We start from the raw sequence: 27544 nt of genomic DNA, 5'->3' as shown, positions 1-27544 counted from the left end.
TCACGGACTTCGAACGTAGTCAGGTGATTGGATTTCAATTGCGTCGTATCTGTTCGCGAGATTTCCACACTCCCAAACATCCCTAGGTCCCCTGTTTCTGATGTGATAGTGACGTGGAAACGTGAAGCGACACATACAGCACATAACCGTATAGGTCAAACTCGTCTGTTGACTGACAGAGACCGCCGACAGTTGAAGAGGGTCGTAATGTGTAATAGGCAGACATCTATCCATACCATCACACAGAAATTCCGAACTGCATCAGGATCCACTGCAAGTACTATGACAGTTAGGCGGGAGGTAAGAAAACTTGGATTTCATGGTCGAGCGGCTGCTCATAAGCCTCACATCAAGCCGCTAAATGTCAAATGACGCCTCGCTTGGTGTAAGGAGCGTAAACATTGGACGATTGAACAGTGGAAAAACGTTGGGTGGGGTGACGAATCAAGGTATACAATGTGGCGATCCGATGGCAGGGTGTGGGTACGGCGAATGGCCAATGAACGTCATCTGCCAGCGTGTGTAGTGCCAACAGCAAAATTCAGAGGCAGTGGTGTTATGGTGTGGTCATGTTTTTCAGGGAGGGGGCTTGCGCCCCTAGTTGTTTTGTGTGGCACTATCAAAGAACAGACCTACATTGATGTTTTAAGCACCTTATTGCTTCCCACTGTTGAAGAGCAATTCGAGGTTGGCGATTGTATCTTTCAACACGATCGAACACCTGTTCATAATGCACGGCGTGTGGCGGAGTGGTTACACTGCAATAACATCCCTGTAATGGACTGGCCTGCACAGAGTCCTGACCTGAATCCTATAGAACACCTTTGGGATGTTTTGGAACACCGACTTCGTGCCAGTCCTCACCGACCGACATCGATACCTCTCCTCAGTACAGCACTCCGTGAAGAATGGGCTGCCATTCCCCAAGAAACCTTGCAGCACCTGACTGAGTGTATGACTGCGAGAGTGGAAGCTGTCATCAAGCCTAAGGGTGGGCCATCACCATATTGAATCCAGCATTACCGATGGAGGGCGCCGAAACTTGTAAGTAATTTTCTGCCAGGTTTCCGTATACTTTTGATCACATAGTGTAGAAAGACAGTGAAACCACCACCAGGCGCTATATGGTAGGACGCCCACGACTCTTCACATGGGGTTCCGAGGCTTGTCTGCTCTGTGAAGTAGTAGAGATGGTGATCTCTGGCATCTCTGCCGAAAGAGAACAATGCTTATGTTTCAGAGCACACCGTTCATCGTACATTGTTGAACATAGAGCTCCACAGCAGATCACCCCTACGTCTTCACATGTTGACCCAACGACATTGTCAATTAGGATTGAAGTGGGTGCAGTACCATCAGGATTCGACACACCATCAATGGTAACATGTCGGCTCTTCGGGTGAATCACAGTTTTGCTGCACTAGGTCGATGGTCGTCTCCACAAAAGCCGTCGTCGAGGTGAACGGCGGCTCTAAACGCCACGGACGCAGACAGGTGAAAGCGGTATTATGCTGCGGGAGACATTCCCCTGCACTTGCGGGAGAACTGGGGTAGTAATCGAAGACACGCTCACAGCTACAAGCCACTTGCATTCCTTCATGCTTGATGTCTTCCGCAACGGCTATGTCATCTTTCAGCTGTATAATTGCCAATATCACAGACCAGAACCATGAAGCAGTGATTCATGGAGAACTACAGTGATCTCACGTTGTTGATATCTCTGCGACGAGATTTGCCTGATATAAATCCTATGGAACCCAACTGGGTCGCTATCGGGCCCCATCACGAGAGCTAAAATCAGCGGTCCATTATTTACTCAAATTACATGACCTGTGCGTAGATAGCTAATGCCACATACCTCGACAAACCTACCAACAAACTGTCGGATCCCCGATACACAGAATCAGTGATGTATCTCGTTCCAAAGACGGACAAACAAGGTATTCAGCAGGTGGTCATAATGTTTTAGATCATCAGTATAACAGTACAGGATGCCCAAAGAGTCGCGTTAATAGACAGAACACCCCAGTCTGAGTAACCCCATCTTTTGTTTCAACACAGAATTGGTTCTTACAGACCCTGAATAACGAGTATGTTCCCGTTTCATCATGTCCCGTATGTGTCAACTGCCGAGAGATCTGGCGATCTTCCTGGCCAGGTCAGTTGTTAACACACCAGGAAGAGGACATAGCGGTGCAGCAACCATACGTTGAGGTGCCCTGTCCTGCTGAGAAACCACGTCACCTGCCTGTCGAAGAATTGGCAGTGCGCGGAGATAACAGCCTGTGCAATGTAGGGGCACAGGTTACTTTATGCAGGAGAAACTCCAAAAGTGACCACTATTTGTAACTGATGGTTCTGACACTATGAAGCCTAGGGTAGGATTTTTGTGTCTTTCGCGAATGCATTCCGGAGTAGGCTGCTCACCAGGTGTACGCCTTCCATGCATACGTCCATAAATTACATACAGAATGTAATCTTTCACTGGAGACAACAAAGCGTCATTCAACTCTCCGTTAGACTATAGCAGGATACCAGAGTAGCAGCGCCTGGTGGTGTCGTTGTATCACAAGTAACCTGGACAGAGGCACCAATGGTCCTAGTCCTGCTGCAAACAGACGGTTCCCACCTGTCACTGATAACACAGAAGATGACCGGATTTCATTATTGGATGATCTTCCGTCGGCCACCACTGCTCGCACAATACTTCGACCTAGACTAACGTCTGTACAACGCAGACATCCAGAATCTTGCCTATAGATATGGGCATGTTCCAGACAACTGCTGGAAGCCGGAACACACCACCGATACATTGTGCCCAACATGTCCAGCAATCCGTCAATACAATCATCCAGCCTTTGCAGGCCCACAGTGCGACCCAATTCAAACGGCTGAAGCAGTTCGACATGAGTACATACTCACCGTGAGGCATGGTTGTACACCAAAATGAATGTTTCATATACCTCTACATCTACATCTACATCCATTCTCCACAAGCCACCTGACGGTGTGTGGCGAAGGGTACTTTGAGTACCTCTATCGGTTCTCCCTTCTATTCCACTCTCGTATTGTTCGTGGAAAGAAAGATTGTCGGTATGCCTCTGTGTGTGCTCTAATCTCTCTGATTTTATCGCAATGGTCTCTTCGCGAGATATACGTAGGAGGGAGCAATATACTGCTTGACTCCTCTGTGAAGACATGAGCTCAAACTTCAACAAAAGCCCGTACCGAGCTACTGAGCGTCTCTCCTGCAGAGTCTTCCACTGGAATTTATCTATCATCTCCGTAACTCTTTCGCGATTACTAAATGATCCTGTAACGAAGCACACTGCTCTCCGTTGGATCTTCTCTAGCTTCCCCATCAACCCCATCTGGCACGGATCCCACACCGGCGAGCAATATTCAAGCAGTGGGCGAACAAGTGTACTGTAACCTACTTCCTTTGTTTTCGGACTGCATTTCCTTAGGATTCATCCAATGAATCTTAGTCTGGCATCAACGTTATATGATCATTCCGTTTTAAATGGTTTAAAACGGCTCTGAGCACTATGGGACTTAACATCTAAAGTCATCAGTCCCCTAGAACTTAGAACTACTTAAACCTAACTAACATTAGGACGTCACACACATCCATGCCCGAGGCAGGATTCGAACCTGCGACCGCAGCGGTCGCGTGGTTCCAGGCTGTAGCGCCTAGAACCGCTAGGCCACCCGGGCCGGCCCATTTTAAATCACTCCTAATACCTACTCCTAAATAATTCACGGAATTAACTGCTTCCAGTTGCTGACGTGCTATATTGTAGCTAAATGATAAAGGATCTTTCTTTCCATGTATTCGCAGCACATTACACTTATCTACACTCCTGGAAATGGAAAAAAGAACACATTGACACCGGTGTGTCAGACCCACCATACTTGCTCCGGACACTGCGAGAGGGCTGTACAAGCAATGATCACACGCACGGCACAGCGGACACACCAGGAACCGCGGTGTTGGCCGTCGAATGGCGCTAGCTGCGCAGCATTTGTGCACCGCCGCCGTCAGTGTCAGCCAGTTTGCCGTGGCATACGGAGCTCCATCGCAGTCTTTAACACTGGTAGCATGCCGCGACAGCGTGGACGTGAACCGTATGTGCAGTTGACGGACTTTGAGCGAGGGCGTATAGTGGGCATGCGGGAGGCCGGGTGGACGTACCGCCGAATTGCTCAACACGTGGGGCGTGAGGTCTCCACAGTACATCGATGTTGTCGCCAGTGGTCGGCGGAAGGTGCACGTGCCCGTCGACCTGGGACCGGACCGCAGCGACGCACGGATGCACGCCAAGACCGTAGGATCCTACGCAGTGCCGTAGGGGACCGCACCGCCACTTCCCAGCAAATTAGGGACACTGTTGCTCCTGGGGAATCGGCGAGGACCATTCGCAACCGTCTCCATGAAGCTGGGCTACGGTCCCGCACACCGTTAGGCCGTCTTCCGCTCACGCCCCAACATCGTGCAGCCCGCCTCCAGTGGTGTCGCGACAGGCGTGAATGGAGGGACGAATGGAGACGTGTCGTCTTCAGCGATGAGAGTCGCTTCTGCCTTGGTGCCAATGATGGTCGTATGCGTGTTTGGCGCCGTGCATGTGAGCGCCACAATCAGAACTGCATACGACCGAGGCACACAGGGCCAACACCCGGCATCATGGTGTGGGGAGCGATCTCCTACACTGGCCGTACACCACTGGTGATCGTCGAGGGGACACTGAATAGTGCACGGTACATCCAAACCGTCATCGAACCCATCGTTCTACCATTCCTAGACCGGCAAGGGAACTTGCTGTTCCAACAGGACAGTGCACGTCCGCATGTATCCCGTGCCACCCAACGTGCTCTAGAAGGTGTAAGTCAACTACCCTGGCCAGCAAGATCTCCGGATCTGTCCCCCATTGAGCATGTTTGGGACTGGATGAAGCGTCGTCTCACGCGGTCTGCACGTCCAGCACGAACGCTGGTCCAACTGAGGCGCCAGGTGGAAATGGCATGGCAAGCCGTTCCACAGGACTACATCCAGCATCTCTACGATCGTCTCCATGGGAGAATAGCTGCCTGCATTGCTGCGAAAGGTGGATATACACTGTACTAGTGCCGACATTGTGCATGCTCTGTTGCCTGTGTCTATGTGCCTGTGGTTCTGTCAGTGTGATCATGTGATGTATCTGACCCCAGGAATGTGTCAATAAAGTTTCCCCTTCCTGGGACAATGAATTCACGGTGTTCTTATTTCAATTTCCAGGAGTGTATATTGAGATTCAATTGCCATTCCCTGCACCATGCGTCAATTCGTTGCAGATACTCCTGCATTTCAGTACAATTTGCCATTGTTACAACCTCTCGATATACCACAGCATCATCCGAAAGTGATCTTCCGATGTTATTGTGGATAGCAACGGTCATACGACACTCCCCTGCGGCACACCTGAAATCTCTCTTACTTTGGAAGACTTCTCTCCATTGAGAATGACATGCTGCGTTCTGTTATATAGGAACTCTTCAATCCAATCACACAATTGGTCTGATAGTCCTTATGCTCTTACTTTGTTCATTAAACGACTGTGGGGAACCGTATCGAACGCCTTGCGGAAGTCAAGAAACACAGCATCTACCTGGCAACCCTTGTCTATGGCCATCTGAGTCTCGTGGATGAATAGTGCGAGCTGGGATTCACACGATCGTCTTTTTCGAAACCCATTCTGATTCCAACAGAGTAGATTTCTAGTCTCCAGCCAAGTCATTATACTCGAAAATAATACGTGTTCCAAAATTCTACAACTGATCGACGTTAGAGATATAGGTCTATAGTTCTGCACATCTCTTCGACGTCCCTTCTTGAAAACGGGGATGACCTGTGCCCTTTTGCAATCCTTGGGAACGCTACGCTCTTCTAGAGACCTACGAAGAAGGGGGGAAAGTTCCTTCGCGTACTCTGTGTAAAATCGAACTGGTATCCCATCAGGTCCAGCGGTCTTTCCTCTTTTGAGCGATTTTAGTTGTTTCTCTATCCCTCTTTCATCTATTTAGATATCTACCATTTTGTCATAAGTGCGACAATCTAGAGAAGGAACTACAGTGCAGTCTTCCTCTGTGAAACAGCTTTGCAAAAAGACAGTTACTATTTCGGCCTTTAGTCTGTCATCCTCTGTTTCAGTACCATTTTGGTCACAGAGTGTCTGGACATTTTGTATTGATCCACCTACCGCTTTGACATAAGACCAAAATTTCAAAATTTCTTAGGATTTTCTGCTAAGTCAGTACATAGAACTTTACTTTCGAATTCATTAAACGCCTCTCGCATAGCCCTCCTCACACTCACTGTTCACCTCTAAATTCATTTCAGTTACTGCCCGTAGAGTCGAAACAGAGGGTGCACAGACAGACCTCCTGAACACTATCTGATCACCGATGACCGCGCGAAATGAAACACTACATCTAAATTCTGTATCTCCCTCTACATTACTACGTGATGGCCGGGTGTTGTGTGCTGTCCTTAGGTTAGTTAGGTTTAAGTAGTTCTAAGTTCTAGGGGACTGATGACCATAGCTGTTAAGTCCCATAGTGCTCAGAGCCATTTGAACCATCTACATGACTAGTCTGCAATTCAGAATTAAGTGTGTGGCAGAGGGCTGATCGAACCACCTTCAAGCTATACTATGTGATTTAAAGTATCCGGACACCTGGCTGAAAATGACTTACAAGTTCCTGGCGCCCTCCATCGGTAATGATGGAATTCAGTGTGATGTTGGCCCACCCTTAGCCTTGATGACGGCATCCACTCTCGCAGACATACGTTCAATCAGGTGCTGGAAGGTTTTTTGGGGAATGGAACCCATTCTTCACAGAGTGCTGCACTGAGGCGAGGTATCGATGTCGGTCGGTGAGGCCTGGCACGAAGTCGGCGTTCCAAAACATTCAAAAGGTGTTCTATAGGATTCAGGTCAGGACTCTGTGCAGGCCAGTCGATTAAAGGGATGTTATTCTCGTGTAACCACTCCGCCGCAGGCCGTGCATTATGAACAGGTGCTCGATCGTGTTGAAAGATACAATCGCCGTCCTCGAATTGCTCTTCAACAGTGGGAAGCAAGAAGGTGCTTAAAAGATCAGTGTACACCTGTGCCGTGATACTGCCACGCAAAACAACAAGGGGTGCAAGCCCCCTCCATGAATAACACGAGCACACCATAACACCATTGCCTCCCAATTTTACTGTTGGCACTACACATGCTGGCAGATAACGTTCACTGGGCATTCGCTATACCCACACCCTGCCATCGAATCGCCAGATTGTGTACCGTGATTCGTCACTATAAACAAAGTTTTTCCACTGTTCAATCGTCCAATGTTTACACTCGTTACAGCAGGCGAGGCTTCGATTGCCATTTACAGGCGTGATGTATGGCTTATAAGCAGCCGCTCGACCACGAAATCCTAGTTTTCTCACCTCCCGCCTTACTATCATAGTACTGGTAAGGATCATGATGCGGTTTGGAATTCCTGTGTGATGGTCTGGATAGATGTCTGCTTATTACACGTTGACCCTCTTCAGCTATCGGCGGTATCTGTCAGTCAACAGACGAGGACGGCCTGTACGCTTTTGTGCTGTACGTATCCCTTCATATTTCCACTTCACTATCAGATCGGAAACAGTGCACCTAGGGATGTTTAGGAGTGTGGAAATCTCGCGTACAGACACCCAATCACCTGACCACGTTCGAAGTCCGTGAGTTCAGCGGAGCGCCCCTTCAGCTCTCTCACGATGTCTAATGACTACTGAGGTCGCTGATATGGAGTATCTGGCAGTAGGTGGCAGCATAATGCACCTAATATGAAAACGTATGTTTTTAAGGGTGTCCGCATTCACTCTCGAACAGCACGTGGGAAAAACAAACACTTAAATCTTTCTGTGCAAACTCTGGTATGTCTAATTTTATGATGATGATCATTTCTCCCTATGTAGGTGGGCACCGACAAAATATTTTCACACTCTGAGGAGAAAGCTGCTGTTTCAAATTATATGAGAAGATCCTGTCACAACGATAACCGCCATACGCTAGAAGAGGGTGGACAAGTGTAGTGTAACCAGTCTCTTTAGTAGACCTGTTACGTTTCCTAACTGTTCTGCCAATAAATTGATGTGATAATTGCAGTTTAAGTTATTCGTAATTGTAATCGTAACTGAAATTTAGCGGATTGTATTTAGTACTCATGTGGATCTAAATCATTTTTCAGTTGGTTTTGATCATCTAATGACAAGACGGTAAATGATAGCGTCATCTGCAAACAATCTAAGAGCGCTGTTCAGATTACCTCCTAACTTGTGTATGTAGATCAGGAACAGATGAGGGCCCGTAAAACTTCCCCTTCTGTTTTATTCGGTGACTTTCTGTCACTTACTTCGAACTGTGATCTTTCCGCCAGAAAAACACGATCCCAGTCGGACAACAGAGGCGATACCCCATAGGGAAGCAACTTCATTAGAAGGCGCTTGTGAGGAACGGTGTCACAAGCCTTCCGTCAATCAAAAAATATGGTCTCAGTTTGATTCTCCAGTCGATATCATTCATTACTTCGTGAGAATAAAGAGCTAGTTGTGTTTCAACAGAACGATATTTGCTGAATCCATGTTGGCTGTTTGTCAATAAAACATTTTCTACGAGGTAATTCATAGCATTCGAGCTGTGAGCGAAGGGTGACCAACTAGGCTCACGTCAGAGTCCATGTTCGTACCAAGGACCGAAAACTTCACGCTACACGGTTATTATAATGCTAGACTCTACCTAGTAAGCACACAAATACGCAAGAAATTAAAAAACTGTGCTAGTAACGACATGAGTCGCTCCTCTTTGAAGCTCGTAAAAATAATTTAGAAACGAACAGTGTACTCGTCCGCCATATCTGCAACAGGAGCTCAAGGTGCTGCCTCACTGGCGTTGTACAAATGTTCAAATGCGTGCGAATTCCTAAGGGACAAAACTACTGAGGTCATCGGTCCCTAGAATTACACACTACTTAAACTAACTTATGCTAAGAACAACGCACACTCCCATGCCCGAGAGAGGACTCGAACCTCCGGCGGGAGCGGCCGCGCAGTCCGTGGCACGGCGCCTCAAACAGCGCGGCCACTCCGAGTGGCTTCAGTGGCGTGGTAACTCTACATTTCTACAGTCTTCAGATATTTGACCCCTGTACCACTGAAGACAGTCTTTATGGGTGCTTCATTAATTTAGGCAATGTATATTGTTATCGATACCAAACATTGTCGGCTGTTACGGTCGCAGGTTCGAATCCTGCCTCGGGCATGGATGTGTGTGATGTCCTTAGGTTAGTTAGGTTTAAGTAGTTCTAAGTTCTAGGGGACTGATGACCTTAGAAGTTTAGTCCCACAGTGCTTAGAGCCATTCTGAACCAATCTCTGTATCGGATGTGCCAATGGAAGGTACCTATGACGACTCCCGTAGCTCAGGCATTAGGCAGAGCGCAGGCGTGAACTAGGACTGTCGATGTTTTTAAAAATATCGGGAATCCGATATACCGACATTTAAAAGGACGTATTAAAGCCTGTAGGTACAACGGGAAAAAGTATCGATAGAACGAAAAAGGTATCGACCTACTGGCCTATGAAAATATCGACTGCACGTTGCATATATTGCCGGTCTTAGAGCTATATATCTAAGTATTGATTTATTATTAGATATTCTGTACCTCAATAAGCTACCAGCCTGCCTGTCCCCTTGTTCTACAAGAATTGAAAGGCCCCAATGCACTTTCACGTTTGGTGATAATTAATTCCCCAACAATGGTAACTGCACGTAAGTGGCACAAAAAAAGGTGTTCGATAGGTCCGTCATTCGGTTTTCTCACATCTTGGATTTCTCCGGAATACTTAATGTCTACTTCCCTGTTTCTTTCATTTCTACCATCACCAGCGACCTAGCAGTTGTAGTATCAAAATTGCGTAGTGAAGCAAAACGTTGCAGTTTCTGTTGGTAACTCCGAGCGCGGATGACGTCAGCATTTCCCCTCACATGTCTTCGCCCACAGCAGAGACCATTCTTGTCTTCTACATATCTGTTCATCATTTTCAGCAAATGTTCTTGGAGAATGCCGATGTAAAGAAACAGTGCACTAGTTGCGTTAAAAACCGTTTTTTAATGCAGCTAGTGTGCTATCCCTTTACATCGAAAATCTTGTTATTCCATTCACCCCCCCCCCCCCCCCCCGCCACACCCAGTTCTTTGTGCCGTCTGCCGTCTGTAGTTGCTTCACACAGTCAAAGTCTATGCTTGCTTCACACAGTCAAAAAGAAAGACTGGATATGATGAATCCTCAAAAAATACACTACTGGCCATTAAAATTGCTACACCACGAAGATGAGGTGCTACAGACGCGAAAATTAACCGACAGGAAGAAGATGCTGTGATATGCAAATGATTAGCTTTTCAGAGCATTCACACAAGTTTGGCGCCCCTGGAGACACCTACAACGTGCTGACATGAGGAAAGTTTTCAACCAATTTCTCATACACAAACAGCAGTTGACCGGCGTTGCCTGGTGAAACGTTGTTGTGATGCCTCGTGTAAGGAGGAGAAATGCGTACCATCACGTTTGCGACTTTGATAAAGGTCGGATTGTAGCCTATCACGATTGCGGTTTATCGTATCGCGACATTGCTGCTCGAGTTGGTCAAGATCCAATGACTGTTAGCAGAGTATGGAATCGGTGGTTTCAGGATGGTAATACGGAACGCCGTGCTGGATCCCAACGGCCTCGTATCACTAGCAGTCGAGATGACAGGCATCTTATCCGCGTGGCTGTAGCGGATCGTGCAGCCACGTCTCGATCCCTGAGTCAACAGATGGGGACGTTTGCAATACAACAATCATCTGCACGAACAGTTTGACGACGTTTTTAGCAGCAGGGACTATCAGCTCGGAGATCATGGCTGCGGTTACCCCTGACGCTGCATCACAGACAGGAGCGCCTGCGATGGTGTATTCATTGACGAACCTGGGTTCACGAATGGCAAAACGTCATATTTTCGGATGAATCCAGGTTCCGTTTACAGCATCATGATGTTCGCATCCGTGTTTGGCGACATCGCGGTGAACGCACATTGGAAGCGTGTATTCGTCATCGCCATACTGGCGTATCACCAGGCGTGATGGTATGGGATGCCATTGGCTACACGTCTCGGTCACCTCTTGTTCGCATTGACGGCACTTTGAACAGTCGACGTTACATTTCAGATGTGTTACGCCCCGTGACTCTACCCTTCATTCGATCCCTGCGAAACCCTACATTTCAGCAGGATAACGCACGACCGCATGTTGCAGGTCCTGTGCGGCCCTTTCTGGATACAGAAAATGTTCGATTGCTGCACTGGCCAGCACATTCTCCAAACGTCTCACCAATTGAAAACGTCTGGTCAATGGCGGCCGAGCAACTGGCTCGTCACAATACGCCAGTCACTCTCTTGATGAACTGTGGTATCGTGTTGAAGCTACAAGGGCAGCTGTACCTGTACACGCCATCCAAGCTCTGTTCGACTCAATGCCCACGCTTATCGAGGCCGTTATTACGGCCAGCGGTGGTTGTTGTGGGTACTGATTTCTAAGGATCTATGCACCCAAATTGCGTGAAAATTGAAATCACATGTCAGTTCTAGTATAATATATCTGTCCAATAAATACCCGTTTATCATCTGCATTTCTTCTTGGTGTAGCAATGTTAATGGCCAGTAGTGTATTTATCGAAAATTGCGAAGAAAGTAATGGAAAATAAAAATACTGTCAGTCGATACTGCTGTTTTGGTATCGATATATCCATGGAAGCAGGAATCGCTAGTATATGTCGTTGATTTTTGCATACTTTCGCTATATCGATATTCCTATATGTTATCTGCAGCCCTAGTGTGAACAGTGCTAGGGGGCTCCGTGCACGTACCTTGAGAAGCTTGGTGTAGTTGGAGTCGTCGAAGGGCAGGCGACCGAAGACCATGGCGTAGAGCACGACGCCCATGGACCAGATGTCGCTGAGGTCGGGCCGGTAGGGCCTGCCCTTGAGGATCTCTGGGGCGGCGTAGGCGTAGCTGCCGCAGAAGGTCTCGCTGAGCGGGCTGCCGGGGCCGTCCTTGGAGGGTGGCGTGAAGCGCCGAGCGAACCCGAAGTCGGACAGCTTCACGTTCATCTCGGCGTCCATCAGCAGGTTCTCGCACTTGATGTCCCTGCGGGGAGCCGGCCTCGCTCTGAATTACGCCGCTGCTCAAAGTCTCCTGCATCGTTACAAGTAGGCAGTTTACACACAGTGGCATAAAGCCAGTCCCCGCCAGTACTGTAGATTATCCACTTTGATGCTGCTGTGATCGACCAAGGTGTAGCTACTACGAGCTGTGGTGGTTTCCAGCAAAGAGCAACTAAAGTGAGGGCGTGTAGTTTCTCATCACCATCCTATGCGCTAGTATCCTATTGCAGCCTTCATAACCGAATACAAATACCAATAAAAGTGGAGGGTTGCGGGGGTATTGGCTAATGAGAGCATAACGGCCATTTGAGTTTGTGAGTCCGTGCAGTGCGGCAATGGTACGACAACGTCGTATAGGTGTCACTCAAAAAGCCCTCAGTTCAATTGGTTCAAATAGCTCCGAGCACTATGGGACTTAACATCTGAGGTCATCAGTCCCCTAAACTTAGAACTACTTAAACCTAACTAACCTAAGGACATCACACACATCAATGCCCGAGGCAGGATTCGAACCTGCGACCGTAACAGCAGCGCGGTTGCGAACTGAAGCGCCTAGAACCGCTCGGCCACAGCGGCCGGTAAGCCCTCAGTTGCTCGTAGTTACTAGAACGAGACAAAATTTCGCGTTGTCTCGCTGTCCCGTTTTGTATGGTTTTTTTGAAGTCTTCTGATCCAAGCTCCATTCCATGTGATTATTAAAAATTGTCGTAACTTAATTGTTTTGAAAGAGTTGTTACTTAGTAATTTATTCCCGTGTTCACAAATGTTTTGTGGGAGAGCCCACTAACAAATGATTTTGCGGAACAACGTGCGCATTAGCTAGTCACTGACCAATATACCCGCCCGAATTAATTTTTTCTTGCGTTTTTGATTGATTGATTTATTGATTTGGGGGCAGGGGACCAAACAGTGAGGTCATCTGTCCCATCGTATTGGGGAAGGATGGGGGAGCAACTCGGCTGTGCCCATTCAAAGGAATTTGCCTGAAGCGATTTAGAGAAATCATGGAAAGCCTAAATCAGCATGGCAGGACGCGGTTTTGAACCGTTGTCCTTCGCAATGAGAGTCCAGTGTGCTAACCATGCGCCACCACGCTCGGTCTTTCGTTTTTGCTCTTATTTATGTGAAAAAACTACTGAATGCACTATAACTAACGATAAATCAACGGAAATAATAATTTTAAAAATAAATGTAATAATTACCTAATAAATAATAACAAAAATAACAATTATTATTATGTAATAACATTATTTTTTCCTTACAGCGATGGTGTGCACATTTAATAGCAAGAGACGCATTCGATTATGGGATGAGTATGACATGGAGATAGCAATACAGGCAACGGAGGACGGCATGGCTTTCAAAACTCGTGCAACCACCTATCGAATTCGATGGAACACGTTGAAGAAAAGAATTTCGAAGAAAAATCTACGTGTTACTGACAAGAAGAAGGTATCGGGAGAGTTTCAGTCCCTTTGTAACCCAAGACAAGAAAAGGAAAATTTCGCTCCTTAGCGGCTTCCCTGCATTCATGGGCTACAGATGACTGAATCTCAGCATTTCGGCTCGCAGCGTCGACATATTTCACTCGCTGTGGTTGCTGTCTCACCTGAATTGTTGACGTACACATCAGTTATAATACCAGAGATTAAACTAGCCTTGATTTTCTCTACCCTCGAGAGATTTGATCCAGTCGTCTCCTCCACCATTACCTATCTCTCTAGAAAGAGATTATGCAACAGTGGTCCCTAAATTCACGCAACATCAGTGTTATGAAAAGTACAACTGTAGCAAAAATTAAAAGTGACAACATCAGTCCTTAGACTCAACCATGAGAGGTACCACCAGCGTCTGTGTCGACGCATTATGATGCCGTGTCTCTACTGTGACTGCAGTTCTCAAGAAGATCTAAATCTTTTTTTTTTTTTTTTTTTTGTGGCTTCCAAATACAGCACAAGACAACACATTACCGTAGGAAGTTTTACCTCCAGAAAACGAACAACCAACGAACATGAGAACATTATTAACAACGGACGGTATTACCAAATACGGATGGCTATACAACTTCTCATTAGACAGACAAAGATACAAAGTCTCAGCTACATACATCAGCAAGTGATGAACTTCTGTCAAAATAGTCACACCAAATTACATTTCTTACATAACCATTATGTTGTGTTTCATTATGGCATGTTACGATGTACGTCATATTCCCTGCCTCCATCGACCGAATATGTGTGTACGTGGATTAAGTACATGGTGCCTGCCTTTATGTGTTATGTCTGGATGTCGATAAATAAAACAAGCAAGAATAATTTTCTTCTTCCTATTTTCGACACGTATTTCAGAACACCATTGAAATTCTTGTGTCATTCATTTTTCTAAATGATTTTTTTTCCTTTCCATTCTGTAGGTTATTATCTCTTCATTACGATTAAATATGAAGGGCAATCAAATTAAAATGAGAGAGGTGGAAAAAACATACGTCAACTGATTATAATTTCAAAAGTAATCACCATAGCTGTTAATGCATTTATCCACTGCGAAACAAGACGGTCAGTGTCTTCCTGAAGTAATGTTTGTGATTGCCTATGGAATCGTGTTTGTATCCAAGGGTGCACCTCTTCGTCCGAAACACATCTACAGCCACGAATGTCTTTCTTCAGGGAAGCAAAAATATGGAAATCGCATGGGGAGAGAGAGAGAGACAGTGTAGAGGATGTGTAAGTGCTACGCTGCAGAAGTTCCGCTGGGCAGCCTATACACAATCTCCATACAGTCCCAATGTCTCCCCACGCGATTTCCACATTTTGGTCGTCGATTTGCTTCGGATGAAGAAATGCACGTCTGAGTACAATCATGCTACCGCAGACAACCGCAAATATGACTCCATGAAGAACTTGACCGTTTGTCTCACAACGGTAAAAATAAGTTAACAGTAATGGCGATTACTTTTGCGACAATAAACATTTTACTTGCCTTCTCCCCATCTGGTCGTTTTCATTTGACTGCCCATTATATCTCCAGTTCCTATCTGATGGATTCACTTGTCTTCTTGTCCTGTGACGTATAGCCTCCGGAGAAATCTCTTTTCTCTGCTTTCTTCTTTTCTGTCGTACTCCAAAAGCCTTTCTATAAAACATCTTTGGCATTAACATAACTTTGTAGAGCTTCATAAATGTCTTCTACCCCCAACTCCAAAATTCTTGACAGTTCCACACACACACATCGAAGTTATTGTAGCGGTAATATGACGAGATGTATAGGTGATGTCGTAGCCCAGGTATGAGAACTTTTGTTGATAAAGCAGGACAAGGAAAAAGTATTTTTATAACCTTTGATCAGGTAAATAGTTTTTTGGCATTGGATCTCAATCCGACTTCTTTCTATCACGTACAAGTATGTCACTATTTCACTTCGTTCTAATGCAGAAAACTGAACAAAAATATAATTTAACTTTTAAACATGAACAAAGGTATTGACAAGTAATTACGTAGAAGTTAAATGTTCTGTGGCTTATATTTTCCTTTTCTCACCTACTAAAGGATCTAATATAGCTTTATCTTCGAAAAGATGCCTTTTGTGCGTATCGATAAAGTGATCAACACGTGTTTTCCATCATATTGGTATTTGAACGGTCCGCATATCAGATTTACTTTACTTTCAGATCTTGCTACAGCGCTCACCTTGTACGTCACTGACATCAACCGTAGTTTCAGGGAATAAATAAAGACAGTTGTTCAAAAACTACATCTTAAGGCTTGTCATGTAGCCCAAAGTCCTGAATTTTTCCAGCACGTATGCTACAACTCAGATATAATGCACTCCCACTTTTTACCTTCTAATTTAGTAACAAACGCCTTAAATGAAATCCATTCATCATATTTTACTTATTCAAAGTTGGAATGTCAGGTCGAACAAACACGCATTCTCTCTGTCTCACATCTGATAAATGCACGGATACTTGGAACGTTCTTCTTCTTTGGGTACAGGTTTACCAACCTGTTTCGCTAATAAATGTATAATATCGTAATAGCACTTTATTCGCATCGAAATGGTTCTTGAACAGAAGTAAGTGGAACCGAAGACCTGGTCATAGTAGTTAATACTGATGAGGCCGAACACTATGACCACCGACTACCGCGAGACTGCGTACCGCCATGTGACGTTCTGAGCACGTAACGCGGTAACGAAACTACATACAGGGTGTTTCAAAAATGACCGGTATATTTGAAACGGCAATAAAAACTAAACGAGCAGCGATAGAAATACACCGTTTGTTGCAATATGCTTGGGACAACAGTACATTTTCAGGCAGACAAACTTTCGAAATTACAGTAGTTACAATTTTCAACAACAGATGGCGCTGCGGTCTGGGAAACTCTATAGTACGATATTTTCCACATATCCACCATGCGTAGCAATAATATGGCGTAGTCTCTGAATGAAATTACCCGAAAACTTTGACAACGTGTCTGGCGGAATGGCTTCACATGCAGATGAGATGTACTGCTTCAGCTGTTCAATTGTTTCTGGATTCTGGCGGTACACCTGGTCTTTCAAGTGTCCCCACAGAAAGAAGTCACAGGGGTTCATGTCTGGCGAATAGGGAGGCCAATCCACGCCGCCTCCTGTATGTTTCGGATAGCCCAAAGCAATCACACGATCATCGAAATATTCATTCAGGAAATTAAAGACGTCGGCCGTGCGATGTGGCCGGGCACCATCTTGCATAAACCACGAGGTGTTCGCAGTGTCGTCTAAGGCAGTTTGTACCGCCACAAATTCACGAAGAATGTCCAGATAGCGTGATGCAGTAATCGTTTCGGATCTGAAAAATGGGCCAATGATTCCTTTGGAAGACATGGCGGCCCAGACCAGTACTTTTTGAGGATGCAGGGACGATGGGACTGCAACATGGGGCTTTTCGGTTCCCCATATGCGCCAGTTCTGTTTATTGACGAAGCCGTCCAGGTAAAAATAAGCTTCGTCAGTAAACCAAGTGCTGCCCACATGCATATCGCCGTCATCAATCCTGTGCACTATATCGTTAGCGAATGTCTCTCGTGCAGCAATGGTAGCGGCGCTGAGGGGTTGCCGCGTTTGAATTTTGTATGGATAGAGGTGTAAACTCTGGCGCATGAGACGATACGTGGACGTTGGCGTCATTTGGACCGCAGCTGCAACACGGCGAACGGAAACCCGAGGCCGCTGTTGGATCACCTGCTGCACTAGCTGCGCGTTGCCCTCTGTGGTTGCCGTACGCGGTCGCCCTGCCTTTCCAGCACGTTCATCCGTCACGTTCCCAGTCCGTTGAAATTTTTCAAACAGATCCTTTATTGTATCGCTTTTCGGTCCTTTGGTTACATTAAACCTCCGTTGAAAACTTCGTCTTCTTGCAACAACACTGTGTTCTAGGCGGTGGAATTCCAACACCAGAAAAATCCTCTGTTCTAAGGAATAATCCATGTTGTCTACAGCACACTTGCACGTTGTGAACAGCACACGCTTACAGCAGAAAGACGACGTACAGAATGGCGCATCCACAGACTGCGTTGTCTTCTATATCTTTCACATCACTTGCAGCGCCATCTGTCGTTGAAAATTGTAACTACTGTAATTTCGAAAGTTTGTCCGCCTGAAAATGTACTGTTGTCCCAAGCATATTGCAACAAACGGTGTATTTCTACCGCTGCTCGTTTAGTTTTTATTGCCGTTTCAAATATACCGGTCATTTTTGAAACACCCTGTAAGAGGAGCAGATGCGACTAAGGAGTCATTCTAGTGACCGTACAGACGAGCGACTTTAACAAAGGAGAGATTATTATGGTCCAATGCACGAGAAGACGCATCTCGGAAGCGGCGAGATGGAATTCGGATCAGAGACGAATGGCAAACCATTCTAGTGACGATAGGGGCAAGGAAAGCCTCTGATACAAGTGACCTGAACAAAGGATAGATTGTTATGGTCTGGTGCATGGGCAGGAGCATCTCGGAAACGGGGAAGCTGGTCGACTGCTCACGTGCTGCTGTCGCGATCATCTATGGAAGGTGATTCAAGTACGGTGAGACCGAGGGAGAGAAAGAAGCCATTCGACTCCTACGCCGCCCCACAGAACGTGCAGATCAAAGGCTTGTCCGTTCTTTACAGCAGGACAGGTGGCAATCTGCGCAGATCTGGCGAGAAAGTGTAATACTGGTGCAGTCATAAGTGTTTGGGAAACCACCGTTCAGCGCATATTCTTGAACATAGGGTTCCGCAGCAGGCACTTCTACACGTTCCCATGTTGATGCAACGACAATATCATTTACTACTGCAGTGGGTAAGGGGTCATATAGGTTGGACTATTTATCAGTGGAAACGTCTCGTCTAGGCGGACGAATAACGTTTCTTGTTACGTCCGGTCGACGGTCGTGTCAGAATACGCCTTCACACACGAGAACGGCTGCTCGAAACGTACACTGCGTCACGACCCAGGCAGGTGAGGGAAGTATGACGTTGTGACGGACATTCACCTGTTCTTCTGTAGTACTAATCGAAGACACCGTGACAGCCGTCGACTACTTGAACATTATTGCGGAGCACCGGCAACCCTTAATGCTTGATGTGAAGACATGGCGTCTTCCAACAGGATAACTGTCCATGTCACAAGGCCACAATCGTGTTACAGTGCTTTCATCGGTGTGACAGTGAACTGACCTTGATGTACTGGCCATCAAAATTGCGTTACCTGAGTCACATGGAACAAATCTGGGACGTAACTGGGCGATAGCTAGATGCACACAAACAGTGGAGTCTTTCCTATTCAAAAAGCAATCTCTCGGCCACTGAATAAATAAACTGTCACTTCCCAGTATTGAGGTTAAATCATAAATAAACTGTAATTCCTTGACTTGAATTTCCACAGCACTTACATGATACTAAAGACACTTAAGCAAAAGCCTATCTACTAGTCACAAGTTACAAATTGTAAGTGGAACACAACGACTTACATTCTTTAATTCAACACATACTTAATGCCGTTCTTATCCCTAACTGTCGAACAGTTATTCAGAGGCAATGTCAATCAAATATGGCCCGACGCTGAATAGTTTCCGCACACCAGATCTTGTAAAACAGAATATGAAAAACTGACAATACAATTCAATTCTTTTTTATCTGCAGCCATCCTCGAGGGGGAGTCCCTGACACCCGTCGCAGTATAGCCCGGCCGTCGGCCAAATACAGGCCAAATACAAGTTGCACGACTAATAGTGGTGTCCGCCCGCCCGGTTAGCCGTGCGGTCCAACGCACTGCTGATGCCGGTCCCCGGCACGAATCCGCCTGGCAGATTAGTGTCGAGGTCTGGTGTGCCGGCCAGCCTGTGGATGGTTTTTAAGACAGTTTTCCATCTGCCTCGGCGAATGCGGGCTGGTTCCCCTTATTCCTCCTCAGTTACACTATGTCGGCGATTGCTGCGCAAACACTTTCTCCAGGTACGCGAACACCATAATTACTCCTCTACCACGGAAACATTAGGGTTACACTCGTCTAGTGTGAGACGTTCCCGGGGGGGGGGGGGGGGGGGGGAGGTCCACTGGGGGCCGAACCGCCGCACAATAATCCTGGGTTCGGTGTTGGGCGGCGGTGGTGTGAGTGGACTGCTGTAGCCTGTTGTGGGGTTGTGTACCACTGCGGGCTACGGCGGGTACGAATCCTCTCCGTCGTTTCTAGGTCCCCAGTTCCATACAGTACAATACAACAGTGGTGTCCAGTGACACTTAATGGTGCTTTCTGTAACACATTTTCCGTACGATTAACCACATAATTTCCCTCTTTGTGGACCCTGGTTATACCCTCAGCTGTCTCTTTGTTAACCAACGAACAGGTCGCATCTTGGGTTACGAAGAAAATTATCATTTTTGTAGCAACCGACCCTTAAAAACCCACCTGTCAGTAATTTACGGTAAGTGATTGATTGACATAAGCAACGTTATCTGATGCTACATACCTGCGAAAATCTACCAAGACACGTAGAATTCATGCCGCGGAGGATCGCTGCCGTGTTACGTTGCAAAGTTTGACTAACACGCTGCTAACCCGGCAGTAGTGTGTAGGGGTGTGGTACACCCCTTATGACAAATTTCTGTAGTTAATTGCTAGTTGACTTGTCACACTGGTCTGTAGTCCAGGTAGCTTCTACGAGATGTCAGCAGAGTGGTACAAGTGTGTTTTTGTAATTTTAGTTGAGAATAGAACTTCGTGAGATGCTCTTGAAATGAGTTTGAACATACTGGGGTCCTGTAAAGCCCCAACACACCACTCTCGTCCCACAAGAAGAAAAAGGCAAGTAAGCTGTTTCACTGCACGTTTCTGTCAATTTTGCATAAGATATGGTACCTGGTCGTACAGTTAATAGCAAACATTGTCATATATGGATTGTTATGAACCAGAAGGGGACAAAGTCCTAGCATTGATTGATCTCGTACTTGATAAGAGGCCAATTGCTTCCGATGATGGACATGAAGAGGAAACAGTTATTGTCAACGATCAAGACACATCATCAGAGCAGGAAGAAGATGAAAACGATGAAATTGAGTTCAGTGACAGTTATTACGTGGAAAATATGGAATGACTAAATGGAGAAAATAATTTTCACGACATATTGTTAGACCTCGGAGAAGATCAGTTTGGATGCCGCAGAAATGTTGGAACACGTGAGGCAATGCTGACACTACGACTTATCTAAGAAGACAGATTAAGCAAGACAAACCTACGTTTCTAGCGTATGTAGACTTACAGAAAGCTTTTAACAATGTTGACTGGAATATTCTGTTTCAAATTCTTAAGGTGGCAGGGGTCAAATACAGGGAGCGAAAGGCTATTTACAATTTATACAGAAACCAGATGGCAGTTATAAGAATCGAGGGACATGAAAGGGAAGCAGGGAGTTGGGAAGGGAGTGAGACAGGGTTGTAGCCTATCCCCAATGTTATGCAATCTGTATACTGAGCAAGCAGTAAAGGAAACAAAAGAAAAATTCGCAGTAGAAATTAAAATCCATGGAGAAGAAATAAAACCTTTGAGGTTTGCCGATGACATTGTAATTCTGTCAGAGACAGCACAGGACCTGGAAGAGCAGTTGAACGGAATGGACAGAGACTTGAATGGAGGATATAAGATGAACATCAACAAAAGCAAAACGAGGATAATGGAATGTAGCCCAATTAAATCAGGTGATGCTGAGGGAATTAGAGTAGGCAATGAGACACTTAAACTAGTAGATGAATTTTGCTATTTGGGGAGCAAAATAACTGATGATGGTCGAAGTAGAGAGGATATAAAATGCAGACTGGCGATGGCAAGGAAAGCATTTCTGAAGAAGAGAAATTTGTTAACATCGAGTATAGATTTAAGTGTCAGGAAGTCGCTTCTGAAAGTATTTGTATGGAGTGTAGCCATGTATGGAAGTGAAACATGGACGATAATTATTTTAACAAGAAGAGAATAGAAGCTTTCGAAATGTGGTCTTACAGAAGAATGCTGAAGATTAGATGGGTAGACTACATAATTAATGAGGAGGTATTTAATAGAATTGGGGAGAAGAGAAGTTTCTGACTTAACTTGAGCAGAAGAAGAGATCGGTTGGTAGGATATGTTCTGAGGCATCAAGGGATCACCAATTTAGTATTGGAGGGCATCGTGGAGGGTAAAAATCGTAGAGGCAGGCCAATAGATGAATACACTAAGCAGATTCAGAAGGATGTAGGTTGCAGTAGGTACTGGGAGATGAAGAACCTTGCACAGGATAGAGTAGCATAGAGAGCTGCATCAAAGCAGTCTCTGGACTGAGGACCACAACAACAACAACAACAATGTTAGAACAAGGTCGTACATGATTACCCCTCTTCCAAGCGTCGCTCTTGGTACCAAACACTGTGCTACACCATTAAAGTGTTTGCAATATTTTTATGTTTTCTGATATTATTGATGAAATTGCTCTGTTTACAAATAAGAGGATAGAGAGTCAGAGAGAGATGTATTCACAAGGAAACATACTAAAATTTATAACGAAGCACGAAATGATGGCAGTAGGCTCCTGTATTTTGCAGCAACCCACAAGGACAGTTGGTTGAATTTGGAATATCTTTGGCAATTTCATGGAAGTGCAGTAAGGATTTTTGGGCTACTATGACCCCCAAAGACTCAGATTACTCTTGAGCCATTTACTTTTGATGACTAACATACTTGAGCAGCCACGACTTAAGTAGAAACATGGGCTCCAATTAGAGACGTTCGTGACGTCTTTGTTAGTAACTGTAAGACACTTCTCTCTGTCAGTGAATATGTTACTTTGGAAGAGAAATTAGAAGCGTATGACTCTATAGCTGTGACTGGTATGTGATTAATAACTAATAAATAACATTCAGTTTTATTATTTTCATTGTACATTAATAATATGCAATAATATTAATCAATAGCAATAAGTTATAGTTGATTAAACCACTAATTTCAGCGTCAAAATATTCAAAATATTTAATAAAGTAGACGGGCCGTACTACGCCCCACACACCATTTGCGTTAGAATTCCAGGCCACACCACTGCCAGGTTTATTATTGTGTACTAACCAATGCAACGCTTCCATCGACATACGAAAGTATTATTATTATTAATTAATATAGTTTTTGAAATGTGAGGGGCAGTCAAATGAAAACCGAATATCAGCCACAACAGAACCATCGAATAGTTCCATTCCAAAGAAATACCACGTGCATTAAGACATTTATCCCACTGGGAGATGAAACGATCAATTCCTGCCCCGTAGAACGCTGTCGGCCGCTAACAGATCCACAACCGCACCCAGTCTTGCACCTTCTCCTCAGACTGAAACCGAAATCCACGCATTTCTCTCTTCAGGTCGCCAAGGATGTGAAAATCACACGGTGTAAGGGCCGGACCCCACGGAAGGGCGTTCCAGTGTTCTCCAAGCAAATCGCTGAAGCATAGCCTGCGACAGGTTGGTAGTGTGGGGACGAGGGTTATGGATGATTCAGTCCGATAGCCCAAGGGCAAACGGTAAAGCCGGCAGTGGAAACATCCTACATCTCCTCCGTTATGGAAAGCCGCAGCAGTTCACAGAAGTATCGATAAGGTCGTGATGACCTCCTTCTTCGGCTGCAAGTGCCCTCTGCTCGTCGAGTTCTTGGAGCGTGGAACCACAATCAATGAGCAGCAATATGAAGACACTTTGCAGAAACTGCGACGCGCCTTATGTCAAAACTCCCAGGAATGCTGTCGGATGGTCAGCACGATACGGCCCGCTCCCACACTGCCAATCGGACGAAGACTACGCTTCAGCGCCTTGGTTGGGGAACGCTGCAACTTCGTCAGTACAAGCGTAATTTTTGTCGACATGGAAACATGCGTGGACGTCGGTTTCAGCCGGACGATAAATTGCAATAAGCGGTGCCGTTGTGAATATCGCAGCGGCCGTCCGCGTTGTACGTTATAGGAATCGATCGTCTCGTCTACCTGTGGTATAAATGTCTTAACACGTATGGTGATTACTTTTGAACAGAACCACTCCATGGTCCCGTTGTGGCAGGTGTTCGGTTTTCATTTAACCGCCCGTTATATATACAGTTAAAATCGCTAAAAATGCAGTTCTTTAAATGCTGAGTGTCAACTGTGAAAGATGTGACTGACACGGTTTTCTCGTAACATATTGGAACTCAGGATTTAAAAAAGCTCAAGAATAAACCACTTTTACTGAACAAACGTTAGTTTCTGAGCCGTGGAAAAAAAATTGCTGTTTTGAAGAGCGAGCCGCAGCGCGTTGTGTGAAGCAGTCTCCCTCCGTTTCTGGCGGTGGCGCCGCTGTGGCAGTCGCAGCTTTGGTGTCTCCCTCTGGTGGAAAAGGGGAAAGGTTGCCTGTTCACGTGCATTTAAGGGGCGCTATAAGCTCGCCAGTGGCAGTTGGTCAGTCGGAGTGAGTCTGGATCAGTCACTCGTCACCAGTTGCTAGTCTGTCTCTCGTTCGCATTTTGTGCGGCAGTTAGTATCTGTCTGTCGTTCGGGGTGCTAGTATGTCTGTCGTTTGGATCAAACTTTAAAGCCGGCAAAATGAGAGTCTTGCCACTCCGCCAGTAACAGAACTCAGCTAGTGGTCGCCCGGTAGGGGCTTAGTTCCTGCATCTGAGTCTGCGCGTTAGGCCGCCAGTCTCCTCGAGTTGCTCGGACAGCGGTCATTGTCGGTTGGATCGATCGGGTGGTCGGTCGCGCACTGAGACACGAGATGACTTGTCCGCCTTGAGCGTCGGCGCATGTGAGGTCGCCACGTGACTCTAGTGGGCCGCGGCGTATAGCGAGGGGTAGTGGCTTCGCGGCCGACACGAGAGCAACAGGAGTCAACCCACGACATCGGTCTGGCCGGTGCGAGCTGCGACGCCGTGAGACGGGAGATCGGCGCGCCTTCCTGCGTCCGTTGAAGCAGCTGGCAGCAGACGGTTCGGGAGAGCGTTTTGGGGGTGCTGCGCCAGGTCTTCGCCAGAAATCGCAGTTTATTAGAAGTTAAGTGATTGGAGATATGTTATTTCATTTACTTGTTAAATTCTACTTGTTTTGTTGGTGAGGTCTACAGCCGCTTTGGGGTCGTCCCACCATTCTTCTCCGTTTGCCCACCCGCGGAAAGGTAGTTATTTATGAATTGGGTGGTCCGTTTTTCCCTAGTGGAGTAGGGGCGGGTTAGAGCAACTTGCGGTTCGGGTTGTTCAGTAATCTCCCTGTGAATCTGCCATACGTTAATAGCTGCCTCTGTCATGTTTGTCGGATTCAGTGTTACCGAATTTATTGCTTGAAGGGTAACAGCCGAATTCCTGAAATATGTTTTTATCTTGCCTGTCATCTTGAGAGGCGGTATATGTGTAATGTAGAGCATGTTTGGCTAACCTTGTATATTTTATGTAAGACTGCATTTCATGGGTTTTTATTTAAATAGTTATTTTAGTATATAAAGTTGCCACCCTTCCACCGTAAGAGGTTTTTTTTTTTTAATAAAATCAAGTTGCACCTTCGTTGGCAAGTTAATCTTTTAATGTTAGTGTTTTGTACCATTTCCATCCCTCCTACGGGGTGCATAGTTTATGTGCTTGTGTGAGTTGTTAAAATATTTTTAGTTTAAAGTAATCTGGTGTGTTGCAGATTTGCACCAGTGTAGTCTTTCAGAGGTTGTTGTGAGCGGTTGTGACTACGGCCGTGTCAAAAGGGAGCGGCAAGGTTCTCAGCCCAAAAGCTCATACTGTCAAAAATTTGTTCTTTCTGCCTCTGAATAAATTGTAACTTCATATTTAGAGGGTGTTTTCTGATTATTATTTTAAATCTGTTTCTAAAAAAGTAAAAAAAGAAAAGAAAAAAGGCTTTTAGGAATAAAATTTCCATTTGTTGACAGAAATTTGATTTGTTTTCATCAGTTAACCCACTGGTAACTAGTTCCACGCTCACATAGTGTGATTAAATGTTTTAATGTTCTTGATTAATCGCTAGTAAATAAAGTAAATTCTTAAGAAAAAGTTTTGAAAGTAAATTCACGGTTCAGTTTGCACATTGGCCCGAGTAACATGATGATCGCAACGGCGCTGCCTTGTTCCCTAGAAAGCTGTGGCGGTGCGGCGGGCCTACCTGTGGACAACGCGCTTGCTGTGGATGTAAGAGACGACGTCGACCAGCTGCCCGAACCAGTGGCGGCTGCGCGCCTCGTCGATGTGGCCGTCCTTCTGGATCACGTCCAGCAGGCTCCCGTTCGGCGCGAACTCCATCACGATGTAGATCCTGCAGGTATCACAGTTCTCATGACGACATCTGGCAGTAGGGTCCACAAGGCGCGCTAAATCCAAGCGAGGTGGCGCAGTTTGTGAGACAGTGCACTCAGTCAGGTTTAGTTTGGCTCTCTTCCAAAAATGGGATATCGTTTCGTATAGCAGGACATGTAAGTCATACTGTGTGCATAGTAGTAAGCGTAGTACCGGTATTAGCAGTTACATTCAACGATAGATCACTGGTCATTTATTGCTATTACAATTTAAGAACAGCAAAATAACGTAATTCACATTCAAGGTGATTCCGTGATGATATCACAAACTTTCATGGATGATGGAGTCAACCCCCGGTAGCTGAATGGTCAGTGTGACGGATTGTCAATCCTCTGGTCCCGCGTTCGATTCCCGGCTGGGTCGGGGAATTTTCTCCGCACAGGGACTGGGTGTTGTGCTGTCCTCATCACATCCTATCACACTCATCGACTGCAGGTCGCCGAAGTGGCGTCAAATTGAAAGACGGGCACCCGGCGAACGGTCTGCCCGGCGGGGGGCCCTAGCCATACGATTATATAAATAAATGGATGATGGAGGAGGGCAAATGTATCAGTTTCAGGTTATGGGTCCTGGTCCGGAAACAACCGAATCGGAAGTAATAAGCGAAAATCGGTCTGAGCTCATGAACCAAGGACTTTTCCGCCGACTTGGTGGTTTCCGTGCCTCAGTGATACAGACAGCCGTACCGTAGATGCAACCGCTACGGAGTATATCTTTTGAAAGGCCAGATAAACGTGTGGTTTCTGAAGAGGGGCAACAACCTGTTCAGCAGTTGCGGTAGTAACAGTCTGGATGGTTGACTGATCTGGCCTTGGAACATCAACCAAAATGGCCTTGCTGTGCTGGTACTGCGAACGGCTGAAAGCAAGGGGAAACTAGATCCGTAATTTTTCCCGAAGGCATGCACCTACATCTACATCTACATGGATACTCTGAAAATCTCATTTAAGTACCTGGCAGAGTGTTCATCGAACCACCTTCACAATTCTCTATTATTCCAATCTCGTATAGCACGCGGGAAAAATGAACACATATATCTTTCCGTACGAGCTTTGATTTCCCTTATTTTATCTTCGTAATCGTTCCTCTCTATGTAAGTCGGTGTCAATAAAATATTTTCGTATTCGGAGGATTGGAATTTCGTGAGAAAATTCCGTCGTAACGATAAAAACGCCTTTCTTTTGATGATGTCCGTCCCAAATCCTGTATCATTTCTGTGACACTCTCTTCCATATTTCGCGATAATACAAAACGTGCTGCCTTTCTTTGAACTTTTTCGATGTACTCAGTCAGTCCTATCTGGTAAGGATCCCACATCGCGCAACAGTATTCTAAAAGAGGACGGACAAGCGTAGTGTAGGCATGCTGTCTTTGGTTAACCTTCCCCGCAACATTTTCTATATGTTCCTTCCAATTTA

General features: G+C 45.9%; 1 protein-coding gene and 1 non-coding gene across 2 annotated transcripts in view; both read right to left on the bottom strand.

Moving 5' to 3' along the window:
- LOC126195733 (testis-specific serine/threonine-protein kinase 4-like) overlaps positions 1-27544 on the bottom strand; it is a 229786-nt gene that overhangs the window by 6876 nt on the left and 195366 nt on the right. The window contains exons 4-5 of the mRNA XM_049934361.1: positions 25936-26085; positions 11980-12259 (exon numbers count right to left, since the gene is read on the bottom strand). Coding sequence (XP_049790318.1) covers positions 11980-12259; positions 25936-26085 — 430 coding nt within the window. The remainder of the gene's footprint in view (positions 1-11979; positions 12260-25935; positions 26086-27544) is intronic.
- Trnas-gga (transfer RNA serine (anticodon GGA)) lies at positions 3634-3717 on the bottom strand. Its single transcript is given in 2 exon segments — positions 3634-3668; positions 3678-3717. It is a non-coding gene; the product is annotated as a tRNA-Ser (tRNA).

Source organism: Schistocerca nitens, chromosome 7 (genome assembly GCF_023898315.1).
Source record: "Schistocerca nitens isolate TAMUIC-IGC-003100 chromosome 7, iqSchNite1.1, whole genome shotgun sequence".
Lineage (NCBI taxonomy): Eukaryota > Metazoa > Arthropoda > Insecta > Orthoptera > Acrididae > Schistocerca > Schistocerca nitens.
Note: the sequence above shows the minus strand (reverse complement) of the source record. Positions and strands in the feature narration are given on the sequence as shown.